General features: G+C 38.7%; 1 protein-coding gene across 3 annotated transcripts in view; it reads left to right on the plus strand.

Annotated features, from left to right (window-relative positions):
- DEUP1 (deuterosome assembly protein 1) overlaps positions 1-12,497 on the plus strand; it is an 82,611-nt gene that overhangs the window by 12,479 nt on the left and 57,635 nt on the right. For all 3 annotated transcript variants that reach the window (XM_049653440.1, XM_049653430.1, XM_049653435.1), the window contains exons 3-4: positions 5,727-5,898; positions 7,551-7,646. In XM_049653440.1, coding sequence (XP_049509397.1) covers positions 5,727-5,898; positions 7,551-7,646 — 268 coding nt within the window. The remainder of the gene's footprint in view (positions 1-5,726; positions 5,899-7,550; positions 7,647-12,497) is intronic.

The raw sequence follows: 12,497 nt of genomic DNA on the forward strand, positions 1-12,497 counted from the left end.
TATTCCTGCTGGCACCCCTCCATTGGGTTCATACCCAAAGAACTGAGCCCTGAATGCCACATGACCTAATTTTTTATATACTTTTTACTTCTTTGTCTCCCATATATGGTAACACACAAACATGCAGTCTGATTAAGTGGTCCCATGTTACAAGGTCATAGGGATGTTGTCATGTATGTGTATAGCCAGGTTGCCTTGAGTTTTTTTTTTTTCTTTCCTTAGGGTGGGGACCCTACCAAAATCACAGCCATCTGATAAAGGTCTGCTCTTGTAAGAACCAGCATGTAAGCCTATATGTGAAAGGACTTTGGAGTAACATACATGTCCATGGAGACTGAGTGAATTGTATCTGATGGACATGTATGTTACTCCAGCTCTGTTTACTCTGCATGCCTCTCCACATTCCCTTCCCCTGTCCCCTCCAACACACCGGCCACTACTACCTCCATTTAGATCATCAGCTTTCTATTTTGCTTTCTTCATCTTTAAATTTGACATCCTGGTATTTTGACTCTAGGCTCCTCAGACTGTTTTGTCACCCTGCAAGTCTCAGTGTGCCCCCTTCCTACTGGCTTAAGACTTCTGTCGTCTGGGCACCTAGGTGGCTCAGTCGGGTAAGCCTCTGACCACAGTTCATGAGTTTGAGCCTGGCATGAGTTTGAGCCTCTCCACTCTCAGTGCAGAGCCCGCTTTGAATCCTCTGTCTCCCTGTCTCTGCCCCTCCCCCACTCTCTCCTTTTCTCTCTCTCTCTCAGAAATAAATGAACATTAAGAACAACAACAACAAAAAGACTTCTGTTCTGACCCCAGAATCCTTCTCTCGTGAATTGTTCCCAAGGATAAACCCGACAGTAAGGGTCAGGGTTTGTATGTCTCAAGTAGTGTATCAGTTACAATCCACCCAGTCTCCAAAGCTAGAAGACTTGGAGTACTTTTTTCTTTTTTAGTGCCTCATTCAACTTTTCTAAAATAGGAATAATAAGTCCTACTTTATGGGATGTTGTAAGGATCCGTGAGAGCAAGATCAGGAAAGCAATTAGCATAGCATCAGTCAGCATTTGACTAAAGGAAGAAATGAAAATATAAATAATGTTAGTGCTCAGCTCTGTGAAGAAGGCTAAACTAAGCCTTTTGTATTTTATTTTAAAGCTCTCTAGATTTAGGAGCAAATATTGATGCTGCTGAGACAGCTCAACTGCTCTTAATTATCTCTGAAAAACTGAAGAAAGGAAGACATCCTGGAAGATGAGACAATTGAATTTCAAAAGAGAATATTAAATTTGACAGAAAGCTGGGTTTAGCATAAGCCTGAGTGTGACTGGATCTTCGGTAGTACTCTGGAAGGAGTCGTGGGTGGCCTGCGAGCATCCGGAAGAAGCGGGGGTCACCAGGACTCCGCACGGACACGCCCTGACCGCTGCAGACTAGGTCAGCCTTGGCTCACAGGGCTCATATGCTGGTGCGTCTGCAAGCATATTGATAGAATTTTATTTGGACTTTGCCATGATATTTTACAGGGCTTTTCATGACATTTTTATGGGGAGAGGGAGAAAAAATCGTAAGGTTAATTAAGTGGGTTAGAAACTGATTATAAGAAAAGAAATAATCAACGGATCCCTGTCACCCTGAAGGACTTCAGAATGTAGTAGTAGAATGTAGTAGAATGCCATAGAGCTCTGTCCTCCATCCTGTCTTTCATGATATTTTACAGTCACTTGTATGAAAAAAACATTTATATGTAAAACAAGTAATGCTTCTCAAATCCGCAGCTGACACAAAACAGGGAGGTAAAGTGAATATATTTTCTGTCAGAAACAGGATCCCGTAAGCTCTTTTACGAAGGCTTCTGTGGTAACCCATCCTGTCCAAATCTGTATTCAGTACCCCTCCTTTCTAGTCCCAGAAGAGCTCCATGTATTCATCAGTCTCTTATTGTGCCTGTCTTGTAAGTATCTCTGCACAGGCAGTCAGTCTTGTGTCTCTGTCTTCCCAGTTCCTCGCACAGTGGGCAGCAGTCGCTGAATGAATGTTTGCTACATTAAAGAACCAGGGCTAGGGGTGCCTGGGTGGCTTAGTGAGTTGAGCGATTCTTGATTTCAGCTCAGGTCATGATCCCAGCCAGGGTTGTGGGATCGAGCCCCGTGCCAGTCTCTGCACTGAGCATGTACCCTGCTTAAGATTTTCTCTCTTCCTCAGCCCCTCTCCTCTGCTCGCATGCATGTGCGCTCTCTCTCTACCCCCCTCTCTCTCTTTCAGTTAAAAAAAAAAAAAAAAAAGACCAGTGATAGCAATCTACATTGAGAGGCTGAAACTCTCACACTGAAATTTAATAAGGATACATATAAAGCCCTGCTCTTGGAGCACCCCCCAAAAATGAAACAAGCACAAGATAGTGGCTTTATTTTTAGCATGCATGAAAAAAAGATGTTTGGACAAAAACAAAAACAAACAAGCTCACCTTGACATGGTATAATATCACTGCTTTGCCCTTCTCCCTCCCAGATTCAAAGCTAAGGTGATCCTCATCTGCTTGAATAAAAGTATAGATAGCACCTAAAACAAAGGATGTGAGAGTCCCCCTCTAAACTTATTAGACCATACCTGGGGGATTAAGTTAATGTTCTGAATGGTATATTTCAAGGAGGAAGTCAACACAGGAACTTGTTCAGTGGAGAGCCATCAGGATTGTGAAGGAGAGCCACCAAATTATGAAAATCTTACCATAGTCATTCACTTTTTTATTCGTTCAACAAATGTATGTTAAGTGTCTAGTATTTGCTAGGCAGTACACTAGGTAGTGAGTGGTGGAAAAAAAAAGAAATCTCTATGAGAAATTGAAGGAAATAAAGATACTTGTGGAAATAAACAAAGACACCCAAATGAGAACAAATGAAGCCTACTTATTGAAAGCTTGATCTAGCAAAGGCATCAGCAGCCATCACTTGCATCTGGCAGAGTCTCGAAGGTGAGGTGGGAAAGCTTCACAGTGAACAAAAGAGAAGGCTTCAGGTATGCTGTCTTGGATGGGGGCTGTTGGCACAGGGAAACTGGAGGCAGGATTAGTAGAAGCGGGGCATCCTATGTGATTGGTTTGAGGAGCGTGTTTGGTTTTCTCTAGTTGGTCCTGAGTTGGAGATAGGGGGAAAAATTAAGGCAGCTCTCAGTCTGACCACATCCTGACAATTCTAGGAGTACTGCTGTAGAGGTTGTGGGTGAGAGTCTGTTAGCGTAGGTTCCAGCCATTCTCTGTCTGAATGTTCAGTATCTACTCTTGAACGCTGAGAAAACTTGGCAGAAGCCAGAGGTACACTGATAGCTGTATTTGACATATTGATAACTGTATTAAGTACTCTTAGTCTACTGTGTTGAAAAGGCATTTGTTGTGCATGGTCCCGGTGGATCAAATTAGAATAAGTGGATGAAAAAGCTCTTCAGTATAAGAAAGAACTTTAAGAAACTCATCGCTGTCTAGATGCAATCTCAGACAGTGGTTTCCTGGTAAAGGAAGCATTCAGACCTAGGCTGGATGACCTGTTGACAGTGATATTGTGAAACAGATCACAAACCCTGGTGTGCGCCAGAATCACTTGATATCTTTGTTAGTGATGCAGAATCTTGGGCTCTGTTGTAAACCTCCTGAATCTGACCAGTAGGACATCATAGATGATGCTATTAAGACTGTGAAAGGTATACAAACACTGGTTGGACAAGATGACTTGTAAAACTCCCTTCACCTTGAGTCTAATATCCTCATTTTTGCACAGCATAGTCATGATCAGGAAAGAAACCATTCACTCATTTATTTAATAATACTGATGTCACTACTTTCGGCCTGTATTTCAATTCCGTCAACGTGGTGCAGTCCTACCTGTCAAGGAGATAGTGAAGAGAAGAGCTCACTTGTTCATTTTTCAAAAATTTATTGAGTATCTGCTATATGCTGGAGTGCTGTGCTGAGCTCCAGGAAGATGGTGATGAGAAGGGCTGATACAGTCCTTCTGCGTTCAGAGCTCACGATAGCAGAAAAAAACAATGTGTTTACCATAAAGGGTGATACATGTTGTTATGAAAAGAAAACGGTGTGAAAACTATTCTTTTCATTCTGTTGTTTTTCCCCCACATCATAACTCCAATTAAAATTCCATCAACTTATTTATAGAGGAATTAGTACTTCCTTTCCTCAGGTTTGTTTTAGGTTTTAAATAAAAATGGGAAAGGCTTTGGTCTTTCGTCCAGGAATGCCAGAAGACTGTAGAATTGCACTTTGTACTTAAAAGCTCTCTGATGACAGAACTGGTGAGTCTGCTGTTGAATAAACCAATCACAGGAATATCCCATGTTCAGGCTGACTGGGCATTTTAGAAAGTGACTCTGGAAATTCTGAGTTCTTTGGGTTCTAATACCTGTTTCTGACCCTAATGCAATGGAACTAATTTATGCTGTATGTTTCAAGCAAGTTCTTATTCAGTGCATCATGTCTTTTGCTGTGTGGTGCACAGAAGGGAGCTTACGATGGGAGACAGCTGCCTAGGATCTAGATCTGGCTCCTCTACTAATTGATGTGTGACCTTGACCTCTCTGGGCCTGAGGTTTTTCAAAATGCTAAATGATCCTTAATCACCTCTAAAATTCTGACCTGGTGAAACCGAATGGAGAAAATATTATTCTTCACCTGCTTTCCCTCCTGCCTTCCTCACGCCTACACAAATGTAGTAGAGGCCCCATCACCACCATTGAATGGATCCTGAAATAACTTGCTTTCTAATCTGGACATTTGTGTGTTCCTTAGGCTGAAACCTGAGGCTTGTCCAGTCTGAATAACTGGACTTATGCCAGGTCCCTGTGGAATGCATCAGCTTCTTTGAAGGAGAACCCTACCCTAGAAGCACAATAGGCATCTCCATAAATCTAGCTCTCACCAGCAGTTTTGTTTCAAATATAAATAGACCCTCTAAGACCCAAGATATTGCCCCGCATCTGACTAATATCACCATTATCTAAAGACTTACATTACTCTGCCCACACCTGCCTGATCAGGTACCTTCCCAAGGGATACCAGCCAGATCACGCCAAGTTCCCCTCCTGCAGGAGTAACTCTGTAGCTCAGTTAGTATCCTTGAATCTGGTCCTACCTAGCCTGGGGTTGCCCTTCTGTCCTTGATAGGCACGACTGAAGTCCCGGTTTGCCTGCATCAAATTTACTCAAGTTATGATAGACATAGGTACATGTGTATTTACATGTAAGAGCACTGAGCCATTTTTCATAATTAGAATTTGCCATGGAATCAGCCCACTCTAAAAATTTTATTTAATTTTATTTTTTTAGCTAACTTTCTTTATTGCGACCTTGTTTCTGACATAATCCACATGATGTATTTCCACTTTAGGACTCCCTTGTCTATGTCAAAACTTTTGGCTCTGGGAGACCCATACACTACCACCTACACTAAGAAAATACAAGCAGTCACTTTAGCAATGTATTGCATTATATTATGACAGCACCTATACTTTAGAAAATGTCATTTTTAAAAATGTACTGTATATTCACTGAAATTAGCTTTCAGTTTTAATATAAAATTTATCCCCAGCTTTCAGACTTCTTCCTGTTTAAATAATTGAACAATTTGAAGAAATAATTGATCAAGCTGTTCAGAGCAATGGAATAATTTTTCCCGTCCTCACATTTCACTCTTTTAAAATGTGCTTTACTTTTTGACAATTGCCAGAGCTTCTCCTTGTGAGGCTGAACTTCAGGAATTAATGGAACAAATTGACATCATGGTAAGCAACAAAAAATTGGACTGGGAAAGGAAAATGCGGGCTTTGGAGACACGATTAGATCTTCGGGATCAAGAGTTGGCAAATGCACAAACTTGTTTGGATCAGAAAGGTCAAGAGGTACTGAATATATGTGTTAATAACATGTTAATTCCTCAGACTGTTATAAATAATATTTATTCCCTCAGAATATGTTTTTCATTATGTATCCTTTTTATCAGGCATCAGCAGTAGGATTTATTGCTAACAATTCTGTCATAGCATGCTGAATGTGTTCTATCAAATAAGTGACAATCAGAACCTAAACCCATCCAAATTTGCTGATGCAGACAAACATAAAATGTCAGTGCCGTCTAGAAAAGTAAATAGACATTCAGTATATATGTGAAATAAATATCGTTTGCGAGCAAAGATGTCAGTGCTTTTGCAGCTGTAGAAACAAAGTAGTTGTCCAAACTGTGTCTTTGGACATGGCCGAGTTCAAGAGGCTTTTCTAATCTACTAGAAGAATATTTCCTGAGAGAAGTGAAATGCCAAGACACGATTGCAGGCCAAGGGAGAAAAGTGTTTGGTGAAGGGGGTGTATGTGTATATCTGGGCACCCTCTTAAAAGGGGTGCTTCCCAGCCCCTGTAAGGCTGCTTACAGTCCTGTTGGTGGTTGTAGAGTATCTAAGTGCTCTGGGGCTTCTGGAGGAGTTCAGGAAAACCATACACTTTACCTAATGTGGACTTTTGTGTCTGTGAATTTTTCTTTTGGGTGAGGCATAAGAGAAGGTGTTTACATTAATCCTATACTAAAATATCATCAGTCAACTTGTTCATCAGGCATTTCTCTACCTTTATTGGCCTCTCAATAGAACTTAGTTTTTAGGGGCGCCTGGGTGGCTCAGATGGTTAGGCATCCGACTTCAGCTCAGGTGACAATCTCACGGTTTTGGGTTTGAGCCCTGCATCCGGCTCTGTGCTGACAGCTCAGAGCCTGGAGCCTGCTTCGGTTTCTGTCTCCCTCTCTCTCTGCCCCTCCCGCACTCACGCTCTGTCTCCCTCCATCTCTCAAAAATGAATAAACGTTAAAAAAAAAAAAGAAAAAAGAAAAAAAAGGAACTTAGTTTTTCACATAGTTAACGGAGTTCTTGTTTGGCACAGTTAACTTAGTTATTGGCACCTGGTTTCCCTCCGTAGTAGAGGCCGGTCATCAGACCTGGAATATGCAAGGGACTGTTTTCTTACTTCCATTATCTGTGATGACACCGACGTGTCATCACAGCAGGTGCCTCACCTGCTTTTTAAGCAGACAATTTCTGTCAGCCAAACCTCTAAGGACTCCTCTTAGATATTATTCCTTTCTTTCTTATAAAAATGTGATCATTGCTCCATGGTCCCACCAAAGCAGAGCTCACTGAAGGCAGTGGAGACAAAAATAAAAGCTGAGGTGTATCCGTAGAGGTTCTGCCTGAGTATGATGACATAGCCTCCTGAAAAGATAACGCAAAGTAAATTCTAAACCTTAATTTAAAGTGTGATGGTGATAAGGATCTTTTGTCAAACATCCATACTGTACTGTCCGAATGTGTGCCCAACGGAATAGTGCTAGCAATGTTTGGTTTTGTGACTTTAATTATTGATAGCTATTTTAAGAACTGTGGTACAAATATTTACTCTTGTTTTGGTACAGCAGTTTTATTTAAACTGTACTCCTTTTTTGCACATTTTCTGATTTGTGTCAGGCAAAATTTAGAAGAATCAAAATTAAATGTTATTCTTGATGCAGGTGGGGTTACTTAGACAGAAATTGGACAGTCTGGAAAAATGTAACTTAGCAATGACTCAGAATTACGAAGGACAACTACAAACCCTGAAAGCTCAAGTAAGGAAAACTATTGTAATTTAATATCATATAATAATTTAACACATTTTGATATATGTTTTAACATATAAAATTATATTAGTTACTTTTTTATAAGTTGTAATAATTTTATTTAAATTTTTAATTTAATATTTTTAATATTAAATTTTAATACAAGTATATTTTTAATACAAGCATAATTCTTATATTTTAACTATTTTTAATACAAGTATAATTCTTATATTTTAACTACAGGTTATATGTTTGACCCTGTCTTTCATTGTTTTATTAGATTGCCTTTTTTATTGGACTCTCAGCCCTTTATCCCTTTAACTGTTAGCATAGTGCAAGACTGATACCTTTCTATGATATGATAATAATTAGCTATGTGAACAAAAGAATAATTTTGCTATTATGAAATAGATAATTGAAAGGATAAAACTGGGCTTTATAACTTGCTAGTGGTGGAACTGTTGCATAAATGATAGGTCTTCTTCATTGGGATGCTAATTTCTTTCTTATTTATCCCTGTGTCACCTCACTGTGAAGGCAAGAAAAAAGCCTTCTCTCCCTTAGCACAGAAAACATAGGGCAGTAATCACCTGTCATCTCAGGTCTGGTAGATGCCATGTCTTGCTTTAAATGAATCAGTGGGAAATACTGTTTGATTAAGAAATTTTTGGAGTGCAAAGATTTCATAAGTGATAATATAATCAAATGAGCCTAAAGTAGTTAATTCTTTATTACACAGCTTCTTATGGAGTTCATCAGCCATTAAGACTGGAATATGAAACATATGATGCCATTTAATAAGTACAGTATAATCTTGGACTAGCTCCAAAGTCCAGATATTTTGCCTGCAATTTACATAGCGGCCACTAGATGGTAGCTTGAATTATGAAACTAAATGGCTTTTCCTAGCTAAGACTCTAAGCAATCAACCAACCTTCTTTTTTGTATAAAGATAAAGCTTTAAAATAGCAATATATACATTAAATCACTATAGTTCAATATAAACGGAGAGTCCACGATCTAAAATAAGTTTGAAAAAAATACAGTAATTGAGACACAAGTGAAGATATCTCTAAATTATATTTAGTTGGTTCAGTCACTGCTTACCAAATCTTTAATGTCTGTGTTTTTCACATCTGTTATTAAAAAGTTTCGAGACTTGCTTACAGGTGCTGAGCAGTCATTTAACATATGAATCCTTGCTATTTGATGCTTTGCAGTTTTATTTTATGACTTGGCTGCTGGCTAACCAACAAATATCCCTATGGCGGTTTCACAAAAATTTGTTCTGTGGAATGCTAGTATGAGAGTTTAGGAAATGCTGTTTACTTCCTCTCTGCTCTTGGACATTCACAGTGCATATTCAACAAACCCATTTAGACTTTTTCATCCATCATTTTTCAAAACATATTTGACCATGGAACGCTTTTTATTTTTCAAGCTAAAACCTACTTTACTATAGTACAGTCTTACAGTGTAAACACCGAAAACAGGTGTCTCAGAGAATACACTTTGGAAACACTACATTGTTGTTGAGAGAGCAGCCATCTGCTCCACTGCAGTTTAATGCTTCGCTTTTCTTCTCATGTTAAAAGAAAGTTAAGAAGAGCATTAGGGAAGAAGAGCAAGAGAGAAGGAAAGAGGGAAGGGAAAAAGAGAGAAAAAGGAAAGTACTATGTACTTAAATTGGTTTGCATAATGGCTAGTAATATGTCATTTTTTTAACCAGAAAACGGTATCTCGTGACAAACATGATGTGGTTGCTGCTAGCTCACTCTGATTTCTTCTTTGATATTCCTGGTTTATTTACAATTGCATGTTACTAAAATATTTTAAAGGTATACTTTACCACACTGTTCCTTGAATAAGTCAACTCTGCCAAAACTTTCTCATAGAAATTGCTTCCTTTTAAAAAGAGGTTATTTTCTTTTCCTTCTAACCATAATGAAACTGTGATTAAATTGTGTATATATTTGAGATTTTCACTTCTGGAAAGGTGGAGTTGATTCTTTTAGACCCTGCTAAATAAAACTAGAAAGTCTGGACATTATTTATAAAATCACATAAGATTCTGAGAAGTGGAGAAAAGAGGCAGGCCAACTAGGACGTCGGTACCCAAAGAGCAACATAGTGGTGAGTTCCCTGGGGTTTCTTTTTGCCCCTTGTATCCCAGTCTGGGTGACAGAGACGCTGACAACCCAGACACTACAAGGGGCACAAACAGATAAAAAGAATCCCAAGGAATGTCTGCTCTCTACAGCCAAAAGACCTGGGAAAGGCAGCCTACCAAGATTACATACTTTTAGATAATAACTGCTCTACTCCAGCCCAACACCACAGAAAAAGACTTCAGCTCCAAACCACCCCACTAGCACAGACTGAGTAGACAGCCTTAGATTCTACCCTCACCAGCCTTTAAGGAGGTATCCCCGGCTCCCCAGCCTGGGTGATGTTAGAGAAGACTTGAGTGGAGAGCCAGGACTTTTGTCACCACTAGGTGTTAACAAGGCACAGAGGCACCTGTGCCCCTCTAGTCAGGGTGGTACAGTGAAAACTAGTGGGGATTCTCAACTCCCACTCCCCCTCAGCAGTGGTAAGGAATGCCTCCCTCAGGTTACCAGCTGAGGCCAAGATCTAGACTCCCACCACCCAAGGCAGTGACGAGGCAGTGTCCCACTTTCCCTGCCAGAATGCCGTCAGAAAAGGATGGCTGAAATACAGTCCCTAAAGAAAATCTAGTGTCTCATAACACAATACCCAAAATGTCCAAGTTTCAATAAAAAAAATCACTCATCACACCTAGAACCAGAAAGATCTCAATTTGAATGAAAAAAGACAACCAAGAGAAGCCAACACTGAGTTAATACAGATGTTAGAATTATCTGACAAGGATTTTAAAGAAGCCATTATAAAAGTTCCTCAGAGGGCAATTACAAACATACTTGAAACAAATGAAAGTTTTAGCAAAGAAAAACTGTAAAGAATAACCAGTTAGAAATTTTGTCTCTGAAAAATACAATAACCAAACTAAAAAATTTCAATGGATGGGCTCAAAAGTAGAATGGAGACGATGGAGGAAATAATCAGTGCACTTGAAGATAGCAGAATAGAAATTACTGGATCTGAAAAACAGAGAGAAAATAGACTTAAAAAAAAAAAAGAAACTTAGGGACATGTAGTACTATAACAAAAGATTGGAAATTTGTGCCATCAGAGTCCCAGAAGAAGAGGGCAGGATTGAAAAAGTATTCAAAGAAGTAATGGCTGAAAACTTGGCAAAATATGTAAACCTACAGATTCAAGAATCTGGATGAAACTCAAACAGGATGAACACAAAGAAATCTACACCAAGACACATCATAGGCAAAGTTCTGAAAACTAAAAGACAAAGAAAAAAATCTCGGAAGCAGCAAGAGAGAAATAACACCTTACCTACAGGGACAAATCAAGTCAGATAACAGACTTCTCATCAGAAACCATGGAGGCCAGAGGAAGGTGGAATATTTTTCAGTTGCTGAAGCAACATAAATGTCAACCCAGAATTCTATGTCCAGAGAAAATATCCTTAGGAATGAAAGGAAAATCAAGTCCTTCTTGAATGAAGGACAGCTATGAGAATTTGTCACAGTAAACGTACCTCCAAAGAATGGCGAAAGAAAGTTCATTTAGCAGTAAGGAAATGATGAGGAAAGCATCTTGAGACATTAGGAAAGAAGAAAAACCAATGGGAAGAATTAAGAAATGGGTAAACATACTACTTTTCTTCTCTTGAGTTTTCTAAATTGTTTGGCAGCTAAAGCCAAAATTATAACAGTGTCTAAGGTGGTTCTTAATGTATGTTGAGGAAATACTTAAGAGAATAATGCTCTAAATGGGTCAGGTCAAAGGGACATAAAGAAAAGTAAGACTTCTGCATTTCATTTGGGCTGGTAAAATGTTGATGCCAGTAGACTGTAGTGAGTTATGTAAATATAATACCTAGAGCAACAACTGAGAAAACTATTCAACAGATGCGTTCAAAAACACTATAGATAAACCAAAATGGAATTCTAAATAATTCTCAGATAACCCTGAAAAAGACAGAAAGGCTAAAATAGAGAAACCAAAAAACTGGAAAACAGAAGAAAAAAAAAACCCACCAACAACAAAAAAGTAAGGCTTAATCTCTGATAGATCATAATTACATCAAATGGAAATTGCCTAAATACATCAGTCAGAAGATGGAGACTGACAGAGTAAATTAAGAAAGTATAACCCAACTATATGTCCTGCTCCAGAAACTGACTTCAGATATACCTATATAGGTCAGTTGAAAGTAAAATGGTAGAAAAAAATACCATGCAAATATTAATCAAAAGAAAGCAGAAACAGTGCCAAGATAATTCAGTGGAGAAAGAATAGTCTCTTCAACAAACAGTAAAGAGACAATTGAATACCTACATGTAAAAGAACCAAGTAAGACCTAGATATAGACAAAAATTAGCTCAAAATGGATCAAAGACCTAAATGTAAAAACTAAATCTATAAAACTCTTAAAAAAATAGGAGTAGATCTTCATGACTTTGGATTAGGCAATGGTTTCTTAGATTTGGCACCAAGAGTACAAGAAAAGTTAGATGAATTTGACTTCACCAAAATTAAAAAAACCTTTGTCCTTCAAAGGATGCCTTCAAGAAAGTGAAAAGATGACTCACAAAGTGGAAGAAAATATTTACAAATCATATATCTGATAAGGGACTAGTATCCAGAACTAAAAAATAACTCCAACTAGTCAATAGTAAAAAGTAAATGACATGATTTTAAAATGGGCAAAGATATGTCTATTGATGAATAGACATCTTTCCAAAGAAGGTATACAAG

This window comes from Panthera uncia, chromosome D1 (genome assembly GCF_023721935.1).
Source record: "Panthera uncia isolate 11264 chromosome D1, Puncia_PCG_1.0, whole genome shotgun sequence".
Taxonomy (NCBI): domain Eukaryota; kingdom Metazoa; phylum Chordata; class Mammalia; order Carnivora; family Felidae; genus Panthera; species Panthera uncia.